Source organism: Podarcis bocagei (assembly GCF_964188305.1).
Source record: "Podarcis bocagei genome assembly, chromosome: 6".
Lineage (NCBI taxonomy): Eukaryota > Metazoa > Chordata > Lepidosauria > Squamata > Lacertidae > Podarcis > Podarcis bocagei.
In genome coordinates, this window is record NC_138130.1 from 95,254,272 (window position 1) to 95,276,868 (window position 22,597).

The window sequence follows — 22,597 nt, forward strand, 5'->3', positions numbered from 1 at the left end:
GCTACCGTATTTTTTGCCCTATAGGACGCACTTTTCCCCCTCCAAAAATGAAGGGGAAATGTGTGTGCGTCCTATGGGGCGAATGCAGGCTTTCGCTGAAGCCTGGAGAGCGAGAGGGGTCGGTGCGCACCGACCCCTCTCGCTCTCCAGGCTTCAGGAAGCTATCTGCAAGTCTTGGAAGCCCGGCGGGATGTCCCGTGGGCTCGCAAGGCTTGCGGGCAGCAGCCTGCAGCCCAAAAGCTGGGGGACAGCGGGGAGGCGCAGCGCCGCCACCCCGTTATTCCCCGACCTGATCTGGAGGCTGGCGGGTGGGAGAAGCAAGCCTGCTTCTCCCCCTGCCAGCCCTACAAGCTCGCGGGATAGCAGGGAGGCGGAGCGCCGCCACCCCGCTATTCCCCGACCTGATCTGGAGGCTGGGGGGGGGAGAAGCAAGCTTGCTTCTTCCCCCGTCAGCCCCACAAACGGGGGACAGCGGGGCAAGCTGTCCCTGAAGGCAGAAGAGGGAGACGGAGCGTTCCGTCTCCTTCTTCTAGCTTGGGGATGGCTGCGCAAACCTGGGGGGGAAATAAAAATTTTCCCCTTGATTTCCCCCCCAAAAAACTAGGTGCGTCCTATGGGCCGGTGCGTCCTATAGGGCGAAAAATACGGTACATATTATTCAGTAATCCATATTTTATGTCACTCCATTTTATGCATAATATTTGCTGCGCTACAAGTCTTATTGCAATCCTGCTAATGTTTTCATGTGCTTACGTTGGTCTCCCAGGTAAGTTATACATTTTCCCCATTTTTATTAAAGTTTTGGTCTTCTTGGTTGCTGAGCTTTCTGGTAAGTTTTGCCGTTTCATCAAGAGTCCAGCAGCTTAGTTTGCCATTCTTCTCTGGTAGGGACTTTGTCCTCTTTCCATCTCTGGGCTAGTTACATCCATGCGGCTGTCGTCACATACATAAAAAGCCTTCTCTTCTCCTTTGGAATATTGGTACCTACAATTCCTAATAGAAAAACTTCTGGTTTCTTTTTTAAAAAATTAAAAAGTTGCTTTAAACATTTTTTTCAATTCATTATGTATCATTTCCCAGAATGCTTTTATTACCTTTCACGTCCACCACATATAATAAAAGGTGCCTTCTTTTTCTTTACATTTCCAGCAGGTATTTGTACTTGTCTTGTACATTTTTGCTAACTTCCTAGGAGTCAAATACCACCGAAACATCATTCTCATATAATTTTATTTCAGTACACAACATGCCGAGAATTTCAAATCAGTTTTACATAACCTTTCCCAGTCTGAGAGTTGGGTAAAGGTAAAGGTACTCCTGACCATTAGGTCCAGTCGCAGACGACTCTGGGGTTGCGGCGCCCATCTCGCTTTATTGGCCGAGGGAGCCGGTGTACAGCTTCTGGGTCATGTGGCCAGCATGACTAAGCCGCTTCTGGCGAACCAGAGCAGCGCACGGAAACACCATTTATCTTCCCGCCACAGTGGTACCTATTTATCTACTTGCACTTTGACGTGCTTTCGAACTGCTAGGTGGGCGGGAGCTGGGACAGAACAACGGGGATGTGAAGTGCAACTGCCGACTTTCTGATCAGCAAGCCCTAGGCTCTGTGGTTTATTATGCCCCAAATCCCTCACCCAGTATATCATTACAGATTTAACCTAGTGAAGAGTTTTTCTAATGACGAGGTGCTTCACGGTGTTTTGGAGTACACCGTCCATCAACCCCAGCCTGGGTAGTTACTAGGCATGGTGGCTATGTTCTACCTCCACTGTTGGAGGCTGTGTGCCTCTAAACACCAGTTTTCGGGAATCACAAGCAGCGTGAGTGCTGTTGTGCTCCTGTTCTGCTTACAGGCTTTCCATAGGTGGGTCGTTGTGAGGACAGAGTGCTGGGCTAAATGAACCAGGCACATTTTGCACCTGGCCTTTGACCACTTGTGACAAAGTGAAGATGCCTGGGCGACAGGATGGTTGCTTGACATTTCCACCATCTGGGAATTATTGGATCTGGACTGTTTTCTCACCCCATCCTGTAGAATTCTATCAGTTATATTTTATCTGCACAATCAGAATTAATTTATGGGACCAAATTGCCTTTTCTGTGAAGCCTGAGCAGGAGGAGTCATCATTCAGAAAAAGAGGTCAGAATAGGCCAATCTATATGTGGACTGTACCTGGATCTTTATTTTCTCAAAGCTCTTAACCCAGCTCAAGGTTGTCGTCTGAACTGGCCAGATGTTTAACTCAGAATCAATCACTATCAGTCCATCATTTGAGAAAACCAAGACTTTCGAGCTGTGTTGCCCCAAAAATGGCAACTAGGCAGTCTTGTTTTGGCGACTGCAACCTTGGTTTAAGGAGCTGTTTGGTGCCTAGCTTATATATCCGAATTTCTAGCACTGCTTATGGCAGGCATGGCCTAACTTGGCCCGCCAGCTGTTTTGGGACTACAATTCCCATCATCCCTGACCACTGTTCCTGTTAGCTAGGGATGATGGGAGTTGTAGTCCCAAAACAGCTGGAGGGCCAGATTTGGCCCTGCTTGGCTTATGGCCAACGTTAAGGGATGATGGGAATTGTATTCCAGAACATCATGGAGAACAACCATGCTGGCTACCCTGTCCAGCAGTTATCGCGTGGGGCCAATGCTAGCATATTCATAACAAGAGCATGCTGGCAATCGTAGCCTTGCATTCTGCAGTCAGAATCGCCCTACATAGAGCAGGCATCTCTGGAGACAGTGTCATTTCTCCAACTACATACGCATTTGTCTTGTCCCACTGTTGCATCTGGAGAAAGGCTATAAAGCCTATGAACATGAGTGAGTGTAGATTCCATCTGCAGCTATCCTGGTTCCATAATGCCTTTAGGTCTGTTAGAAGACTATTGTCTGTCTCCCACCATAAGCAATGTGATCTCCCAACAGCTTGCATACAGCAGATGCCAGTATTTCAGTTTATGGGGCGGGGGCCCTTTCTGTGTTATCAGTCACAGCATCACACATCTAACAGCACTTTAGCTCCTGCAAAATATCAACGTATGCCTTTCTCAGTTAAGTTAGAGAAAGGTTCCTGCTGTGCATCAGTCAGGGTTTTTTTGGATGATAAAACATGGAAAGATGTGTGGATCCTGCTTCCAGGCCTTGGAACCCTCACCGTCTTGTGGTTGTCAGACAAGTAATTGCAGTGTAGTAACCCTTAACGATAAAAATAATCGGGCGCCTACTACTTTGACCGTTGTGGCCGCTGGCACCATGTAGTCTACAAGGAAGAAATGTTGTGGTTGCATTCTGGTCTTCCAGCTTTCCTCTCTTGACATATAAGCCCTTGGAAAAAGATAGTCCTGTTTTCACTTTGTTTGTTTGATCCTGGAAGGAGAATTCCGAGGTGGCTGGTGCTTTACCTCCAAATGCCAAATGTGTCCCCGCATTGTGGTACAGGCCTCCTCCCGTGTCCATGCTTCCATGCAGTTGTGTCTAGGGCAGGAATAGGCAGTTGTCCCCTGCTGCAAAACACAAAGTGAACCAACACACGCTCTCTATGGAAGGACAGGATGTCTCTTACCCCTGTTTCGTTCTCCCATCCTCTGACTCATGCTGACTCTGGAGCTCAAATTAAAGCTATAATCAGTGGGGAAAGAAAGGAATGGGAAACGTATTGGACCTCAGTTCTGCTTTGCAAAAATTCAGAAGGCCCTCTGCATTGCGAACTGAGAGCCCTTTTGTGTTTGGTTTTATGGTGTGTTTGTAAATTGCCTCATGACTCCCGTGAAAGGTGATTCATAAATTAATACTACTACTTATAATCTAGGTTTAGCAAAACCTCTTGAAATTTTGCAAGACTGCTTAAGACTGGATTTTTGATTTTGAAATCTGGCACTCGCCCTCTTTGCCCTTCCCTCTGAAAAATGAAACCTTAATGTCAATATATTCCTTCCACAAGAGCATCTCTCGGCTCCCGTGGTTCCCAGCAGCTGGTATTCAGAAGCATTTGCTGCCTCCAACTGTGGAGGGCAGAGCATAGCCATTGTGGGTAGTAGCTGTGAATAGCTGTATCCGCCATGAATTTGCCCAGTCCTCTTTCAAAGTCAGTGCTGCCTCCTGCAGAAGTCAGTTCCATGTGTCCAACTTGGTGGGCATCTGTGGGAGTGAGTTCCATAGTTTAACTACGCTCTGCACAAAGGAGCAGCAGGCCAGCAAGCCAGCAAGTTCTCCTGAACTCACAGAGAACAAGGCTATGTTCCGAACCACTGCTGTCGGAACTGGTGCCCCCCTGAATCCCAATTGCTGGGAATCACAAATGGGGAGAGTGCTGTTGCACTCAGGCCCTGCTTGTGAGCGTCCCATAACGGGCACCTGGTTGCCCACTGGGATGCTGGACTAGTTGAGCCCTTGACCTGAATCCAGCATGGCTCTCCAGGTGGAGACCTGCCGAGTTAGCAGAACCTCCATGCCCAGGGGACCAGCCTGCCTCTGAATACCAGATGATGGGGAATTGATATTGGAGAGTTGGAGAGTTGATATTGCCTGTGGGCTTCCCATAATGGGCACCTGGTTGTCCACTGTGAGAACAGGGTGACGGACTAGTTGAGCTCTTTGGACTGACCCAGCAGGCCTATTGGGTTCGTAAAACAGATTTTGATTTTTAAAACAGCAACTTTATCCTTCGTGGTTCCTCTGGCATTTTGTTGCCTTGGGGTTGTGTCCTGAAAACGCAATGTGCAATTAAATCACCTCTCTTGCTAAGGCAGCCTAGCCACTGTCGGGTCCATCGCCATGGGAGAAGTGTGCTATAGCCTTAGTACTTTTGCAAAGCTAAGCAGCATATGCTGTGGTTTCACACTGGATGGGGGATGGAGTGTTGAGATTCCTGCGTTGCAGCAGGGTAGATGGGCTGGACGACCCGTGGAGTCCCTTCCAACTCTACAATTCTATTCTATTTATTTCTTGTGTTACTTAGCCAGAGTAGTCTTCCATTATATATTGGAAGGCAGAACTACAAGTAAGCTCTGTGTTATGAGACATGAGGAACTGAGGGGCTGTGTCAGGTGGTTTGCAGATAAGAGCTGCCAGATTGAAAGCTTGTTTTCCTAGGCACAATAATTAGCGATGGAGAATTCCTGTGGTCTAGCGGTGATGCAGCATGCGAGTCAGGAGATCTCAGTTCTGTTGCTCTTTCGATCTGCCTCTGACACGCACCAGGGCCATGAAGCCCTTGCTAACTCCCACCCGTTCTGCCCTTGTGATGGGCACTGAATTGCAAACCAATGTGGAGTCGTAAGAGAATGCTTACTTTGATTTCATGTATTTATCTGGAGCTTTTGTACCCTGCGCTTTAGCCAGCAAGGTTCCCAGGGTAGCTTTCATACAACAAATTAAACATGATAGTCCCTGCCATTAGGGTTACTATCTTAAAAAAAAAAAGACACCACGACACACAAGGAAAAGGGGATGGGGAGGGAAGAGGAAAGAATAAAACCCGAGCACCAGTTCTTAAACAGTCTTTAACAATTGTGCATGTTTAGAATCCTTCTCTTGCTCCAAATAGTCTACGGAGAGATAGCTGAGTCAGTACAGCATGAGACTAAACTAAACTCACACTAAACTCTTAAGAAGGGGAAGAAATGGAGGCAGTGAGAGATTTTACTTTCTTGGGCTCCATGATCACTGCAGATGGTGACAGCAGTCACGAAATTAAAAGACGCCTGCTCCTTGGGAGAAAGGCGATGGCAAACTTAGACAGCATCTTAAAAAGCAGAGACATCACCTTGCCAACAAAGGTCCGTATAGTTAAAGCTATGGTTTTCCCAGTAGTGATGTATGGAAGTGAGAGCTGGACCATAAAGAAGGCTGATCGCCGAAGAATCGATGCTTTTGAATTATGGTGCTGGAGGAGACTCTTGAGAGTCCCATGGACTGCAAGAAGATCAAATGCATCCATTCTGAAGGAAATCAGCCCTGAGTGGTCACTGGAAGGACAGATCCTGAAGCTGAGGCTCCAAGACTTTGGCCACCTCATGAGAAGAGAAGACTCCCTGGAAAAGACCCTGATGTTGGGAAAGATGGAGGGCACAAGGAGAAGGGGACGACAGAGGACGAGATGGTGGGACAGTGTTCTTGAGGCAACCAGCATGAGTTTGACCACACTGCGGGAGGCAGTGGAAGACAGGAGTGCCTGGCGTGCTCTGGTCCACGGGGTCACGAAGAGTCGTACGGACACGACTAAACAACAACAAGAATGCAATGTCCCATCTAGTCCCGCTTCCTGTTCTTACAGTGGCCAAGCAGATGTCTCTGGGAAACCAGCAAGCAGGACACAACAGCTCTCTCCCCCTCCTGTGTTTTCAAGAAACTGCTAGCCATGCTGGCTAATAGCCATTGATATCTATGGATTTGACTAATCCTCTTCTAAAGCCATCCAAGTTGATGGCCATCACTGTGTGAAGTACTTTATCTTTCCTGAGCCTTCCAGCAGTCAACATCATTCGATGTCACAGAGTTATAAGCGAGGGAGAAACTTCTCTCTATCCAATTCCTCCATGTTGTACATTCTTTTGTAAACATCTATCACATTGCCTCTTTCCTTTTTCTCTAAACCAAAAGGCCCCTAAAGCTGCAACTGAGAATAGAAAGGAAGGAGATAAGAGAAGAATGTGGCTAAAAGGAGGAAGAAGTGAGTGTCAAAGGACCAGGGAGGACGGATGGAGGAAGCTGGCAGTTTGGGCGGGGAGGAAATAAAAAGTACAGGTTGTGTGTGAAAGGAGAAGAGATTTAGAAAAATCCTTTGAGAGGCACATGGGTGCAGAAAGGGGCGGATACAAAAGAAAATGTATTCTCTGCTTTGAGCCTCAGGATCATAAAATCCTTCCTAATCAATTCTGCTGAGTCACAATATCTCCAAAGCAGGTGTTTGTACTTAGCTTGTAGAAAACTAAGGAGCAACAGTGATCTGCTTAGGGCAGCCTTTCTCAATCTTGAGGTGTTGTTGGACTACAACTCCCATCATCCCTAGTTAGCAGGTCAGGGATGGTGGGATTCGTAGTCTAACAACATCTGGGGACCCAAGGTTGAAAAAGGCTGGCCCTTAGGGCACACTGACCCACAACCACCGGAAGTTAGGCATATTGTTCTCAGCTTCCTTGAGTACAACATTACAGTATGAGGGAAAATGTATAACAGCCCTTCATGTGATCTACAGGGGCTTGAAAAATACAGGGCTTTATGTTTCTTTAGTTGCATCCTTGCTGGTGGGGAGGTACTTGTAAAATTATGTCAGTGGCTTTTGTGCTGATAAGGCAGGGTGTGGTGTGCATTTAGAATCAAATATTTACTTTTAGATTGTTACTTCGGCAATGGGTTTGTTTAAAGGGCTGCTATCACTGGCTTAAATGATTGTGTCAACAAGTCCTGATAATTCACTGAATCTGCACCTCCCAAGTATACGGCCTCTGAGAGTTTAGTCTCTACACAAATAGCAAATGAGTTGGTGAAACATTTCCTGGGTTTGACAGTTTCAGATCTTGCAGAAGGGGTGTGTGTCAGATGTTGGAATACTTTCCCCTAGTCCTTTAGGTAGCTCCCCAGACATTTAAGGATCTCAGAGGGTCAACGCCAGCACTGTTAATTGAACTTGGAAAGTAATGGGCACCCAGTGAAGCTGAAAACTTTGTGGAGCGAGGGCCAGCTTTCTTCTTTGCTGCATTCTGTACCAGCTGCAAGCTCTGAACTTTCTTTAAAGACAACTCCGTGGTTTCCAGGATCATTGCAATAGCCCCACCACCCAGATATTTTGAGACTACAATTCCCATCATCCCTGACCACTGGTCCTGTTAGCTAGGGATGATGGGAGTTGTAGCCCCAAAACATCTGGAGGGCTGAGTTTGCCTATGTCTGCTGTAGCCTGTTTCTTTGATAAACAGGGTTAACACAGGAAGAGTAGCCTAATGGCTACTTCTTGTGTTTCCAGTTAAGCTGTCTAAAGTGAGATTTAAACCCTGCGCTTTTAAACACAAGCGGTAAGCTGATTCTTCTGTCTGTTAACCCACATATGTGGGTCTGTAGGAAGATAAAATATAGTTCATTATGTTCCCTCACCTACCTAATAAAGCCCATCAAGCACTAACCTCAGTGCTTTTACTAGCTTTTACACAGGATTAAAATCACTCTTCATTATTGCTCTGATCCCATAATTAACCAGCCCTTCCTCAATGAAAAATAAAAAAAACCAGCCCCTTCCCTTTGGTACTTAACGCCACAAGCAGTTTGGCTCTGAGTGACTCATCCTTGAGTTGACTACCTGCACTGCACCCTCTTGTCAGTCAGCAAGAGAACCTGGAGCCAAAGGAAGTGAATCAGGCATTTTCAGATGCATTATTACCCAAATCAGTGCCTTTCTATTGAAAGCAATTCAGATTGTCCTAGTGGCATTCTCAAACCAAGAAAATACCGTATTTTTCCGTCTATAAGACGACCCTATGTATAAGATGCCCCCTATTTTGGGGGACACAGATTTAAGAAAATGGGGGGATGTATCTGCGTATAAGGCACCCCCTAATTTTTGACATTATTTTTTAGGGGGGAAACCTTGTCTTATACATGGGAAAATATGGTAATCCGCTTCGATAGCTCAGTTGGTTAGAGCCTGGTGCTGATAATGCCAGGGTTGCAGGTTCGATTCCCAGCTGCATATTCCTGCATTGCCGGGGGGGAGGCGGGGTTGCGTTATATGATCCTCAGGGTCCCTTCCAACTCTGCAAGTCTATGACTCTATGAAAAAATTCTTCTGTTCCCCATCCCCCTCACCACACACACATTGGCTGTTAAGTTGTGGGTGAACATATCAGATGACACAGCGATTCTTCAAACAGCTCTTGTTTATTCACAGGCCAGAACAGAACTGAACTAAAGGGTTCAGCCAGCCTGCTTATATAGAGCTCCACTACAACGCAACAGTACCCATTTTCTGTAACTATCCAATCACTGAACGTCACTTTCAATCCCTTATTTGCATATGTGGACCTGAGTGAAAACTATCTACAGTATCCCCCTGCTGGCCCAGGGTGAAAACTTCAGTACATAACATTGGCCCCCCCCAGTTCCCCCCCTCATATCCCTTGCAAGAAGAAGAAGAAGAAGAGTTTGGATTTGATATCCCGCCTTTCACTCCCTTTAAGGAGTCTCAAAGCGGCTAACATTCTCCTTTCCCTTCCTCCCCCACAACAAACACTCTGTGAGGTGAGTGGGGCTGAGAGACTTCAAAGAAGTGTGACTGGCCCAAGGTCACCCAGCAGCTGCATGTGGAGGAGCGGAGACGCGAACCCGGTTCCCCAGATTACGAGACTACCGCTCTTAACCACTACACCACACTGGCTCAAGGGGGGGGGGAAGGTTGCAATTGCAGGAATAGGGTGGGCCCTGAATACAATGCATCTCAGGGGTCAAAGGTCAGGGTAAAGATGTTTTATATGCTCTGTGCCATTGTAAAAAAGAATATAGATCTACTGGTGTTTTTATGATGTGGTGTCCTCACGCTCCATAAAAGCAACCATTGATTTATAAAAACAGTGACGCAGGAGACAGAGTTGAACAGTTAGGAATCCCTTTCTGCGTCGGATACTTAAAGCCCCTAAACTAGAATAACAAAGGAAGACAAGTCATGTGTTACAGAAACTGGAATTCCAACTTCCTTATGACCAGTCACATTGATTCAAAGTGGTGCTTCATAACCGCAAGTGAGGAGGGCTGGGCTGGCTTGAGAGAGTACATACGTTTGAAAGGTCACTCCCAAGTATTGCTATGAGTTTGTGGGTGCCTAGAAACCCCCTCAATTCCTGGGTTCCAGATCCTCCCCCTAAATTCCTGGGTCTCGGAGTTTAATCAATGCTTGGAGCATTGAGATGGGCTGCCGTACACTGAATTTAGCAGTATCGAAACACAAGCCAAACCCGTTTTTTCCATGCTCATGAAATTTCCTGGGAGTAGAGCCATTGTGGAGAACGAAAGGAAGGTAATGAGCGATTAACAAAGCGGATGTTCTGTGGCGGGTGGCAGATGGGTATCAGCCCCTTCTTCCACTGGAGAGACAGCAGAGAAAAAGTCTTAAACACAGCAAGCTGAGCCTCTGCATAACAACAACAACAACAAGTATTTATCATTTATACCTCGCCCATCTGGCTGGGCTTCCCCAGCCACTCTGGGCGGCTTCCAACAAAATATTAAAATACAGTAATGCATCAAACATTAAAAGCTTCCCTAAACAGGGCTGCCTTCAGATGTCTTCTAAAAGTCTGGTAGTTGTTGTTCTCTTTGACATCTGGTGGGAGGGCGTTCCACAGGGCGGGTGCCACCACTGAGAAGGTCCTCTGCCTGGTTCCCTGTAACTAAGCTTCTCACAGTGAGGGAACCTCCAGAAGGCCCTCGGTGCTGGACCTCAGTGTCCGGGTAGAACAATGGGGGTGGAGGCGCTCCTTCAGATATGCTTCATTTCTTTTTGGATCCAAGTTGGCAGCAGTCGGAGAAGCAGGACCGTCTTGGGGTGCAATGCTTTGAGCAGAGAGGCTCAGGTTGTATACATGTGTAAATAAACCGTACGTCATAAAGACACCACATAGCAATGTGTACCAAAAATGCATATATTACGGCACAGTGTGCATAACAATGCATTTATGCGTGGAAAGAAAATACAAAGATGCGGCATACTGTTGCTTTGCAAAAAAATGTGTTGTGTTAAGCCAAATTACCTCTTGAGATCCTTTAATGGGGAACATCTGTTAGTTCCATACATCCATGAATTTCACTTGGCCTTCTCTTGAGGACTGTTTTCCCTGTCCTGTGGAGATCCCTGCCAGTAGAGGTTCGGCAAGAACTATCCCTCCCTTCTTCTAGATGTCTTTTGAAAACTATATTGTCTATGCAGGTCTTCACAATATAAGTTTCCTCTTTTTACTCATTCAGTATGTATTCAGTTTTATTAATGTTTTCATGGATGCTTTCTGCTGATTTTATTCTGGTTATGTTGATTTTATTCTGGTTATGTTGTATGCTGCCTACATACATTGGTGTGTGTGTGTTTTTTAAAAAATGAAAGTTTACAGTCATATCTCGGGTTGAAGTACCGTATTTTTCGCCCCATAAGACACACTTTTTCCCCTCCAAAAATGAAGGGGAAATCGGGGTGCGTCTTATGGGGCGAATGCCTGCAAGCCTCGCGCGCCCGGCAGGAGGTCCGACCGGGTGCGCGAGGCTTGGGGCGGCAGCCTGTCGCCCGAAGCACGGGGAGCCCTCTGGAGGGCTCCCCCTGCTTCGGGCGAGTGTCTGCAAGCCTCGCGCACCCGGCAGGAGGTCCCACCGGGTGCGCGAGGCTTGGGGCGGCAGCGGACTGCTTGCGCGCACCGAGAAGCTTGGGGCCAGCTGAGCTCAGCCCGCCCCAAGCTTCTCGGTGCGCGCAAGCAGTCCGCTGAGCTCAGCCCGCCCCAAGCTTCTAGGTGCGCGCAAGCAGTCCGCTGCCGCCCCAAGCCTCCCGCACCCGGCAGGAGGTCCCGCTGGGTGCGCGAGGCTTGGGGCGGCAGCGGACTGCTTGCGCGCACCTAGAAGCTTGGGGCGGGCTGAGCTCAGCTGGCCCCAAGCTTCTCGGTGCGCGCAAGCAGTCCGCTGCCGCCCCAAGCCTCCCGCACCCGGCAGGAGGTCCCGCTGGGTGCGCGAGGCTTGGGGCGGCAGCGGACTGCTTGCGCGCACCTAGAAGCTTGGGGCCGGCTGAGCTCAGCCCGCCCCAAGCTTCTCGGTGCGCGCAAGCAGTCCGCTGCCGCCCCAAGCCTTGCGCACCCGGCGGGACCTCCTGCCGGGTGCGGGAGGCTTGGGGCGGCAGCGGACTGCTTGCCGGCATGCAGAAGCTTGGGGCGTGCTGAGCTCAGCACGCCCCAAGCTTCTAGGTGCGCGCAAGCAGTCCGCTGCCGCCCCAAGCCTTGCGCACCCAGCGGGACCTCCTGCCGGGTGCGGGAGGCTTGGGGCGGCAGCGGACTGCTTGCCGGCATGCAGAAGCTTGGGGCGCGCTGACCTCAGCTTGCCCCAAGCTTCTGGATTAGCGCAGCGCACCTGGGGGGGAAATAATTTTTTTTCCTTTATTTCCCCCCCTAAAATCTAGGTGCGTCTTATGGGCCAGTGCGTCTTATGGGGCGAAAAATACGGTAGCTTCAAGTTAAGTATTTTCGGGTTGCACTCCTCGGCGACCTGGAAGTAGTGGACCGCGCTACTTCCGGGTTTCGCTGCTCGTGCATGCGCAGACGCTCAAAATGATGTCACGTGCATGCGTGGAAGCGTCGAAACGCAACGCGCAGACGTGTCTTACGTTTACTTCAGGATGCGAACGGGGCTCCAGAACGGATCTCGTTCGTATCCACAGGTACCACTGTCTATTATAAATACATAAATAAATAAAAGATGTACATTGGTACTAAAATGTTGATGAATTTTCATATGGGCTTTAAAAACCACCACCACATTCTGATGAGAAGAAAATTACCTAAGATAAAGAATTGTGTGTTTTCCTTGTCTGGTCAGATATCTACCAAGACAGTACGGTCAACCTTCCTTCGCTGCAAGGCATGTTTAATAATCTTTCCACCCCTTCCTCCTCTCCCCCCCCCCCAGGCATTTAAGTGAAAAAGTTAAAGATGAGATACAAGTTAAGAACATGAGCGGGCAGTGGTTTTACGAAGCCAAGTCCAAGAGGCATAGAGAGAAAATTCACGGAGCAGACATCATTCGGGCGTCCATGAGGAGGAAGCCGTTTCCAACAGGTATGCAGTGTTGACTTAAAAAAGAATAAAAATAAGAGAGCTGTTTTGAAGTGAAGAAAGATGCTTGGCTCTCTGTGTAGAGCTTCAATCAAGAACAAAACTATAGAATCACAGAATTGCACAGGATGTTGGACGCCATCTTGTCTAATTATCTTAACTGCCTTATGATTTCTTTAAAATGTGAAGCTTATATTAGGGTGTTTTTTTTAAAAAAAAAAACTAATTAATATCTAGTTGACTGAGATCCTAACTGAGAATTACTTTCCAGTCGGAAAGAAGCAGAAGTCCCGGCATGCAAGGTTGGGGTAGCTCGGATAGCAGGCTTGTTGTTTTTGAATGTCTTAAGTAGATTTCTTTTTTTCCAATTTCGTTGTTCTGTGTGGGACAATGACAATAAAGATTATCATATCGTTGGGTCTGCTAACCAATCAGTACCCAACAGGGGGAATGGATACAAAATCTTATGGAATATGCAGAAATGGCAAAACTTACCGGAAGAATAAAAAATCAAGATAACAAACTATTTATAAAAGAATGGAAATGGTTTATTGAATATTTACAGATAAATTGCAAACAGATAAAAACATTGGCAGGATTATTGTAATAACCTGCAGTTTCATAAGAGTATGTATTTAAAGTAGATAATTCAATGAGCAAATTAAATGAATTTGGATATGCAGAAGGTATTAAAAAATAAATTTAAGGAACCGCACAAAGAGGGGGAAGGAAGTCAAATGTTGAAATGTTAAAATGATTGTAACTTCGAGAACACTGTCCCACCATCTTGTCCTCTGCCGTCCCCTTCTCCTTGTGCCCCCCATCTTTCTCAACATCAGGGTCTTTTCCAGGGAGTCTTCTCTTCTCATGAGGTGGCCAAAGTACTGGAGCCTCAGCTTCAGGATCTGTCCTTCCAGTGAGCATTCAGGGGTGATTTCCTTAAGAATGGAGAGGTTTGATCTTCTTGCAGTCCTTGAGAGTCCCATGGTGCCAACATGGTACCTGTGGGGCACATCTGCAGAGGCCTTCTCCGGTGGCCACAGCCTTCAACCCTCCCAGCTGTAATTAGGCTTGAAGGAAGCATTATCTCATAGCCAGTAAAATAGGTTGCTGCATGTGTCTGGTGGCAGGCTGTATTTGTGGGCCCAAAAACGTTGTTTATCATCTATTGAATCTGTACCCCACCCTTCCTCCCAAAGGAAACCAGGGAGGCAAACATAAAAATGTCAGAACGCCACAATTTAAAATTTTTAAAAAAAATTAAAATGTTGAAAAACGATTTGAAGCGTTCTAAAAACAAATAAAAAATCATATACCTGCACAGTTATTGGCAACCTTTGTTTTGCATGCAACTCTAGGATCTTTTAATTTTATTTAGAAGATTTAAATCCCCTCCCCTTTCATTATTACTTTTGATCAAATGACTATCAAGGTAGCTTATGGTAGACAACAAGAGTACAGTGGTACCTCAGGTTACAGACGCTTCACGTTACAGACTCCACTAACCCAGAAATAGTACCTCGGGTTAAGAACTTTGCTTCAGGATGAGAACAGAAATTGTGCTTCGGCGGCGCAGCGGCAGCGGGAGGCCCCATTAGCTAAGTGGTGCTTCAGGTTAAGAACAGAGCTCCAGAACGATTTAAGTTCTTAACCCGAGGTACCACCGTACATAGATTTTTTTAGGACCCACCCTGTTTCTGTGATCATTGGTTGTTCTAAACTTTTTCAATTGTCGTGGGCCGCCCTGGGACCTTTGGATGAACGGCAGTTAACTGAGCACCATACAAAATCCACACACACTCACTCCAAGCCCACACAAACCAATAATAACCATTTTATTATATATAATAAATATATAATATATTTAATATAATATAATATAATATCTGGGCGGCTTACAGCATACCTAAAAACATAATATAAAAACGTCAAGCATTAAAAGCCTCCCGGTACAGGGCTGCCTTCAGATGTCTTCTAAAAGTTATGGAATCCTTTATCTCCTTGACATCTGAAGGGAGGGCGTTCCACAGGGAGGGTGCCACTACCGAGAAGTCCCTCTGCGGACTGTAGGCCCTTGGCTGATGGATCAGGTCAAGGGACGCTTCCCTGCAGCACGCTCGACAAACCCGGTGCAAAATGGCAGTTGGGGTCCAGTGTTCTTTCTGGAAGGGAGGGAGGAAGGAAGCACTTTGTAGCTCCTTTGTCTGGCCGACGGATGGATGGAGCCCGGATGATTTCTCCACCTGCCTTGCTGCAATGTTCTTCCTGAGAGGCCAGGGGAGCAGCCGCTCTGTGGCTCTTGATCCCCCAGCCGACGGCAGAGGTTCCAAGTATCTCAAAATGCTTATTTGCAGCACCACATAGACTTATTTAGGGAAGTCATTGCCTCAGGCGGTGATGGCAGCCATTTTAAAAAATACACTAGGCCAGTTCATGGAGATGAGCCCTTGCGAAAGACATATTTAGCCATGGCTCCTGCTGCCACAATGCTCCAATATAGTACGCCGTTTTGCTTGGCTGCTGTAGAAAGTGGAATTCAATTATCCTTCAGCAAGGCTCTTCTTGTTTTTACAGTGGTGCCCCACAAGACGAATGCCTCGCAAGACGAAAAACTTGCTAGACATAAGGGTTTTGCGGTTTTTGAGCTGCTTCGCAAGACGAATTTCCCTATGGGCTTGCTTCGCAAGACGAAAACGTCTTGCGTTTTTTGCGAGTTTGTTTCCTTTTTCTTAACACCGTTAATACAGTTGCGACTTGACTTCGAGGAGCAACTCATAGAACGTGGTGTGGTAGCCTTTTTTGAGGTTTTTGGTGATTTTTGAAGCTTTTCCAAAACTTTTCCGACACTGTGCTTCGCAAGACGAAAAATTCGCTAGACGAAAAAACTCGCGGAACGAATTAATTTCGTCTTGTGAGGCACCACTGTAGATGTCTGGAAATTCAAAGGTGCTGTTGTACTTGTAGGAGTGACTTGCGTTGAGGGTCTAAGGTCTACTTAATGTGGATTTCTATGACATTTGTAACTCTTTCATGAAACCCATTTAGCATAATAGGGTTTGTTCCAATGGCTTGTGCTTGTAAAGCATATTTCGCATGTTAAAAAATAGACCAGTTGTTTAAAAACCCCAGGAGTTACAAAACTATGGAAATGCCTTTTCAGACTTAGAATCTTGAATAGGCTGGAAGGTGGGTACTTAATTGCGTGCCAATTTAAAAGCTCCTAGGTATCCGTAGTTTTGAGCATTTACAGAGAAAATGCAAGATAACCTTTCCCCTGTTTGTTTCAGCAGAACTGAGTCAAAGTAAGTCAGACAAGATAAAGAGCAGCTGGGTGAACAATGTCAATAAAGAAGTTGTCACGCCTCCAGAATTGCTGGGTGCCATAAAAGAGGCAGAGGTGGAATCGAAATCTTATGAAAGGTTAGACACTCAGAGAAACGTGTTGATAACTTTGTTGTTATTGTTGTTGTATAAACCAGTTGGTCAGCTGAACTGATTCAGAAAATGCAGCCTTCAGCATTGGGACTTAATTAACTGTATGTTTTAACCTTACCTACAGAATAATTTTCGGTGTGTCTCAGGGAACCTAGTTGGGTGACGTAAATAGTTGTTGTCGTGATATATCAGTATTGTTCAGCGAATAGAATTGTGTTGTGGGGGCTATTATAGCTGCCTCTGATGGCTTGCTTCTAAAAGACGGAATCTATTTGGGAGAATATCAGAAAGCAAAATACTGTAGTCAGAAACCGTGTTGTCTCGATGCTAATAGCGAGTATCAGCATCATTTGGTAAACCTACAACGGCCCCTTTATATTCCTATTGTAGGTATTCATTTTTTAGTGGCCTGTTAGAATTATTTGTTATATGTGGCATGATGGGTAATGCCTCGTCGGTTCACACACTGAACAGTTCCCCCTCCCCTTTTTATTAGAGCAAATGTTAGCCCCATCCACACCTATAGACATTCTGGGTTAGAAAGGAATGTGCCTCAGATGTGAACTGCAATAAATGAAAATCGCCCTTGTTTAAAGTGAGGGAAGGGCTGTCAATTTCATGAACTGTTCCTTTTCTCCAGAGTAGTATTTACCTACCTTTTTGTGGGTGGGAAGAGAGAAGTGTACCTTAAGTGAGAAGTCCTTTAGGTGTGTCGCACAAAGCTGACGATGGAAATTCATGTTGCTGAAAGTGTTATTATTTTGTTATTATTTTGAAGGGTGTGAGTGACCTGAGGCCCCCTTCTCTTCCAGACTTTCATAGTACACAGCAACCCAAGCTGGTCAGATGGAAGCAATCAGAGCAGTTGTTTCTTGTATGATTTTCCTCCTGGTTGGTTCCCTATCTACAACCAGGCCTGCTTCCCATCTCCTACATCATCCTAAATGAAACTTCAGGGACTGTCCCCTTATGGTAGTCAAGCTTGGAGATGGCAGAGGCGTGGAAGAAAGGTGTTTGGCTCCATCTGTCAACTGTGGCAGAGTTTTCCTGGGTGCAGCTGTCAAATTGTACTATAAGCTAAAGTAAATACCACTTGCCAGGATAAATGTAGGAAAAGATCAGAAGTGTTAGGGTGGAGGTTAATTAAAGTAACTATAATGGATATTCAGAAAAAGAGTTGTCTGCTCATAGACTCAGAGAGTTGGAAAGGACTCCGAGGTTCCAACCCCCTGCAATGTGGTCATCTCAACATGTGGTCCCCCATCCAATTTGCAACCATACCAGACCCTGCTTAGCTTTGCAAACGCGTTAGCAATTTTATCACTGCACCACTAGGACAGCCCCAAACAAGTTGATACAGCTGGTTTCCATAAATTTGACTTCTGCACCTTTTGGATTTACTTTGCTTCCCGTTCTGTGGTGTTTCCTTTTGTGGGTGTTTGTGCTAAGATGATTCAGAAACCGCACCTAGACTGCAGGCATGTTCCCTCCTTTTCAAACACAGTCACTTCTCAAGTGGATACTTATATCTGGTTAGAAGGGTTTGACAGCCATCTTTGGCTTTAAGAACACAGGGTGGGGGGCTGCCTTTCACGTAGCCATGATTCCATCTAGCTCAGCATTATCAATGGAGTAGTGGAACTGCTCTCCAGGGTTTTGGATGGTCCCTGGGGCCTTCTGTGTATAAGGTATGTGAGCTATCGCTGAGGCAAGGCCCTGTGTATTGTTCTGCAACCATGCTCTGTTCAACGAATCTTAGAATTGTAGCGTTGGAAGGGACTGCAAAAGTCGTCTATTCCACCCTCCTACAATGCAGGAATTACAGCTAAAGAATCCCTTTAGCCAACCGTTGCTTTAAAACCTCCAGGAAAGGTCCACATGACCTTCCATTCCACTGTCAAACTGCTCTTACCATCAGAAAGTTCTTCCCAATGTTTAGCCGGAATCTCCTTCCTTGCATTTGAATCAGCTGGTTCGGGTCCTACCCTCTGGAGCAACAGAAAGCAAGCTTGCTCCATCTTCCATGTAACAGCCCTTCACACATGGCTTATGTGTGTGGTACGGAAGCTGTACTACCCAGGACAGGATGGGGTTGTGCAGGGTTGTTAAGGCAGCAGAGAGCATTGTTGGCTGCCCACTCTCCACCTTAGAGCAGATTTATGCCACAAGGTGCCATAGGAAGGCACTGGACATAGTAAAAGATCCATCGCATCCTGGTCACTGTCTCTTCGAGCTCTTGCCGTCGGGACGGAGATACAGGACGATGAAGACAAGAACGAGCCGTCTTAAGAACAGCTTCTTCTCCAGAGCGATCTCGGCCCTGAATGGGAAGCCCGGACTTTGAAAGTCATCTAATCTCCCTTGCTGTATTATACTGTATTGTTTAATTAGTGTTTTTATGGAGCAGTCAAGTAATTTCGTTGTCCCCGATGGGGGCAATGACAATAAAGATATTATTATTATTATTATTATTATTATTATTATTATTATTATTTCTGTCTCTTTTGTTTAGAGCTCTGGGTACTTACATGGAAAATGGGGGCAGGAGGCAGTGCTTCTTTGTCTTGCAAAGTTTTGTGTGTGAATGTTCAGAATCGCTGCTTCATGTAGACATAACACAACCCTGCACTGCTTCAGTACAGGAGCTCTGCCTTGCTCAGTAATGTGTAGAAAAAGTGAGATCTTTTAAATATAGAGGTAGTAGACTTTGATATGGAGATGGTTGGAATTTCTCTGCAATTCTTGACTCGCAACCTCGCAAGCACTTTTTGCAAATGATGAATCAGATTGCCTTCAGTTAAAGCCTTTCTGATTCCTCATTTATGCATGAAGTGAGAGAGGGTGGAGATTTGATTAAATACATTGCGGGTGGGATAACTTGAGGGTGTGTGCACCCAGCTCCAAGGTCATAATGGCTGAAACTAAAATAGTTACAGATGCCTAGAGTTCTTTGCATGGGAGCCTTGATATTTAAACTAATTTCGGTGTGTGGCATAGCAGCCTCCAAGTAATGGGCTGGTTCTTTTTCTACTTTACAGCCCCAAAGTGTTCAGTGCAGCCTCTGACGCATTAAAGACGCCTCAAGAAAAAACAAGGAAGTTAGCTGCCTCACCGTCTAAGGTGAGTTCATTGTCAGCGTCCTGGATGGAAGACAATGAGAAAACAATACGGGCGCCATGATCTCTGTGTTATTGCCAAAGGAATTAAGTACATCAGGGGTAGGGAACCTCGCCTCACACCGCCCAGTGACCCGCCAGATCTTAAATTGCCAGGCCAAATTGGACAGGTGGGTGGGCTACCTGCCTGCCAGCTGACATCACAGTGGCGTCAGGTGATGAGCCTCTTTTGAAAGCGTGGCTTCAAAGAGGCTTGCTCCAGGATTATGAAGGGGTTCTCAATGAAACCCTTGCCAAAGCACATTTCCCACCCAATTTTAACACAGGTTTCAGTGCAACCCCTTTCCTGATCCTGGAGCAATACATGATCCTACTACTCATCAGCTGATGGGATCAGGCGGGGAGTGTACCTTCCTCCAACAAATGAGCAATTGGGAGTTCATTTTAAGCATCCTTTGAAACTATATCGGTATTCCCTCCCCCCCCCCCATAAAATTACTTTGACATGAATTGCATAGAGAGTAGTGGAGCAACCAACCTTTGGAGCTGAAATGTGGACTGCAGCTATGGTCAAATCTGAGCAACAGTCACAGGCTGTAGCCTGGAAGTTCTGGTTAGACTGGAGATATTGGACATGTTCCCACACACCTTGGTATTTATTGAAGTGGGAGGGCCTCACTAGCATGCAAGCGATGCAGTGATCTGTAAATGGTCAAATATATCTCACTATAAGGGTCCGTATTTGTGTGTTCAATATTTGCTGTGCTTTGTTTTTTTAGCTGCCCGTTTGCAAATTATGGATATGGTCCCATCGCTTGGTAGTGTGTGTGTGTTTAGGGATTCCCTCGTCTTTTAAAAAGCAGCAAGCTTTTTTTGTCCTCATTTTGGAACTCGGGTTGTACTTCTGGAACCCTGGGATGATAACCATTTCCTCCCTCCTTTAAAAAAAAAATTAAATGGGTTTCCATGGTTTCCACTTACAGGAAAAATGCTCCCCTCAAGCCCCCTTTTAATAATAATAATTATAATTTATTATTTATACCCCGCCCATCTGGCTGGGTTTCCCCAGCCACTCTGGGCTGCTTCAAACAAAACACTAAAATACAATAATCTATTAAACATTAAAAGCTTCCCTAAACAGGGCTGCAAGTTCAGATTTTTGTGTTGTTTTAGATTTTTCATATCCCAGGGTCCATGGAAGTCCCACTCACAGTAACTCAAGGTTCCTCAACATGACCGTTTCCTGCTGCCACCCATTTTCTTAGCATCCTTTTAAAACCACAGGAAGAAAAAGACAGGTTTATTCTTGGCTAAATGGTAAGCAGGGAGAGCGCTAAACCACGTCTGGTTTTAGCCAATGTGTGAAGCCAAAACTTGGGTTAACTCAGCACAGCATTGGAGTAAAAAAAACCTTCTCTGGAAGCCTGCACATTCACCTGGTCCTGGTAAGCCATAGTTTGTCTTACTGTGACCTGCAAAACATGCTGTTACGTTTTCCATTTTCCTTCCTTCCTTTCTTCCCATGCTCTCTCTCCCCCAGTAATACTGTAGTGTTAAGCGGAACATTCTTATTTTGTTCTAGCAAAGGAAAAACCCATTCAATGAATCAACTCTACTAGAAGATCATGCAAAAAATGAGCAGCCTGAACATGGAATGGCGGTGGAGAAAGGTGAAGGTTTCTAAATACATAATCTGTGTTGTTTCTGTGGAGACACTGAAAACATGACCAAGTGTGACAATATACGTTTACATTTTGGGTGTCGTGTTAATGACTCCATGTTCCCAAGGAATTGTTAGGTTTCCCTTTTTTTGCAGTATGCAGAAACCTGCAGTGTTATGTACTGAAGTTCTCACCCTGGGCCAGCAGGGGGATACTGTAGATAGTTATGCAAATAAGGGATCGAAAGTGATGTTCAGTGATTGGATACTTTTAGAAAGTTGTTACAGTAACGTTGTAATGCAAGCAGGCTGACTGAACCCTTCAGTTCAGTTCAGTTTTGTTCTGGCCTGTGAATAAACAAGAGCTGTTTGAAGAATCGCTGTGCCGTCTGATATGTTCACCCACAACTTAACATGCAGCATGAAGTGGAACAGTTCTCAGTCTGCTACATACGTAGATCAGGCCCAAGTTAAAGCTTAAACTGGTCCTGCCTTGTTATGTTGCATTTTCTTTTTTACTTTAACAAGCACGTTGATGCAATTCCATCCCCAAGACACGCAATAATGCTTTTACTTAGTTGCATGTCCCCCCCTTTTTTGCAACTAACGTGTGTCCCTTACATGTAGTGTGTTTTACCCTTTGCTTTGTGTGTGCTTTGCATCTTGTTTTGCAGACCTGCGTTCGGTAGAAAACCAGCCCAAGGTAGACGTAACAAACCACAGCAGGGTAGAGGAGCCTCAGCAGGCTCCTGCAGAACCGAACGACTTGCAGAGGCAGGCAGGGAAACCACCTGTGCCCAAAGCCAGGAGAAACATCCACAAGACATCAGACGTCAGCTTGAAGAGCGAAGAGCCCTTTCCCCAGACTCCGAAAAGGATCAAGCAGGTTAACGGCCAGGGGTCTCTGCCCAGGGGCATCTTGAAGCGCAGCTCCAGCTCCAGCTCCACCGATTCCGAAGTGCTCCGCTGGAACCAAACCTTGGAGCCCTCCGGCAAAAGCGGATTGCCAGCCCCGACCGTCCTTGAACGTGTTGCGGAGAAGAGCCCGCCTCCTCCAGGCGAATCTGAAGAGTTCTCCGAAAACTCGTTGGAGAGGCTGAAGCAGGTCCGGTTCTCGTCCAGCGTCAGTAGGAAAGAGCGCCCGCCGAGCCTTGAGTTGCACGAGGGCAAGGAATCCGGGGAGTTCGTTTTGTTGGACTCCGACTACGCCAAGGCCAGTGGGAATGGAGCGGGCGACCCTGGTGCGCTTCAGAGTCGGCAGACTCTCCCGTCTAAGCCTCCTCGTGCCCATTCTCCAGCCTTAAACAGTAACACTGAGAGCCAAGGAGAGGGAACGGCTCCAGGTTCTCACGGTGCCAAGAACTCGGGTCTGCCACCCAACACATTGCAGCCTGAGAAACATTCTGTTGCGGGACCTACAATTCCAAGTGACTCTCCTAGCAAGACCTTCCCCTCAGTGAGGGAAGAACAAACCGATACCACGAAGCCTCAGATCAAAACTAAGCCGCCGAGCCTTGAACAGGACATCTCGAAAAGCACAACTGGTAAGAAATAATAGCATATCCCAGTGAGTTCACAGTTTAGTGAGATTTTCA

The 22,597-nt window shown here is 46.4% G+C and overlaps 1 protein-coding gene across 8 annotated transcripts in view; it reads left to right on the forward strand.

Annotated features, from left to right (window-relative positions):
• SYTL2 (synaptotagmin like 2) overlaps positions 1–22,597 on the forward strand; it is a 65,083-nt gene that overhangs the window by 18,257 nt on the left and 24,229 nt on the right. For 3 of the 8 annotated variants that reach the window (XM_081197279.1, XM_081197280.1, XM_081197281.1), the window contains exons 3-7: positions 12,646–12,794; positions 16,079–16,211; positions 19,265–19,346; positions 20,925–21,012; positions 21,677–22,546. In XM_081197279.1, coding sequence (XP_081053405.1) covers positions 12,646–12,794; positions 16,079–16,211; positions 19,265–19,346; positions 20,925–21,012; positions 21,677–22,546 — 1,322 coding nt within the window. Of the gene's footprint in view, positions 1–12,645; positions 12,795–14,971; positions 15,115–16,078; positions 16,212–19,264; positions 19,347–20,924; positions 21,013–21,676; positions 22,547–22,597 lie in introns of those variants that run through there. The other 5 variants (XM_081197274.1, XM_081197275.1, XM_081197282.1 and 2 more) reach the window with 4 other exon arrangements.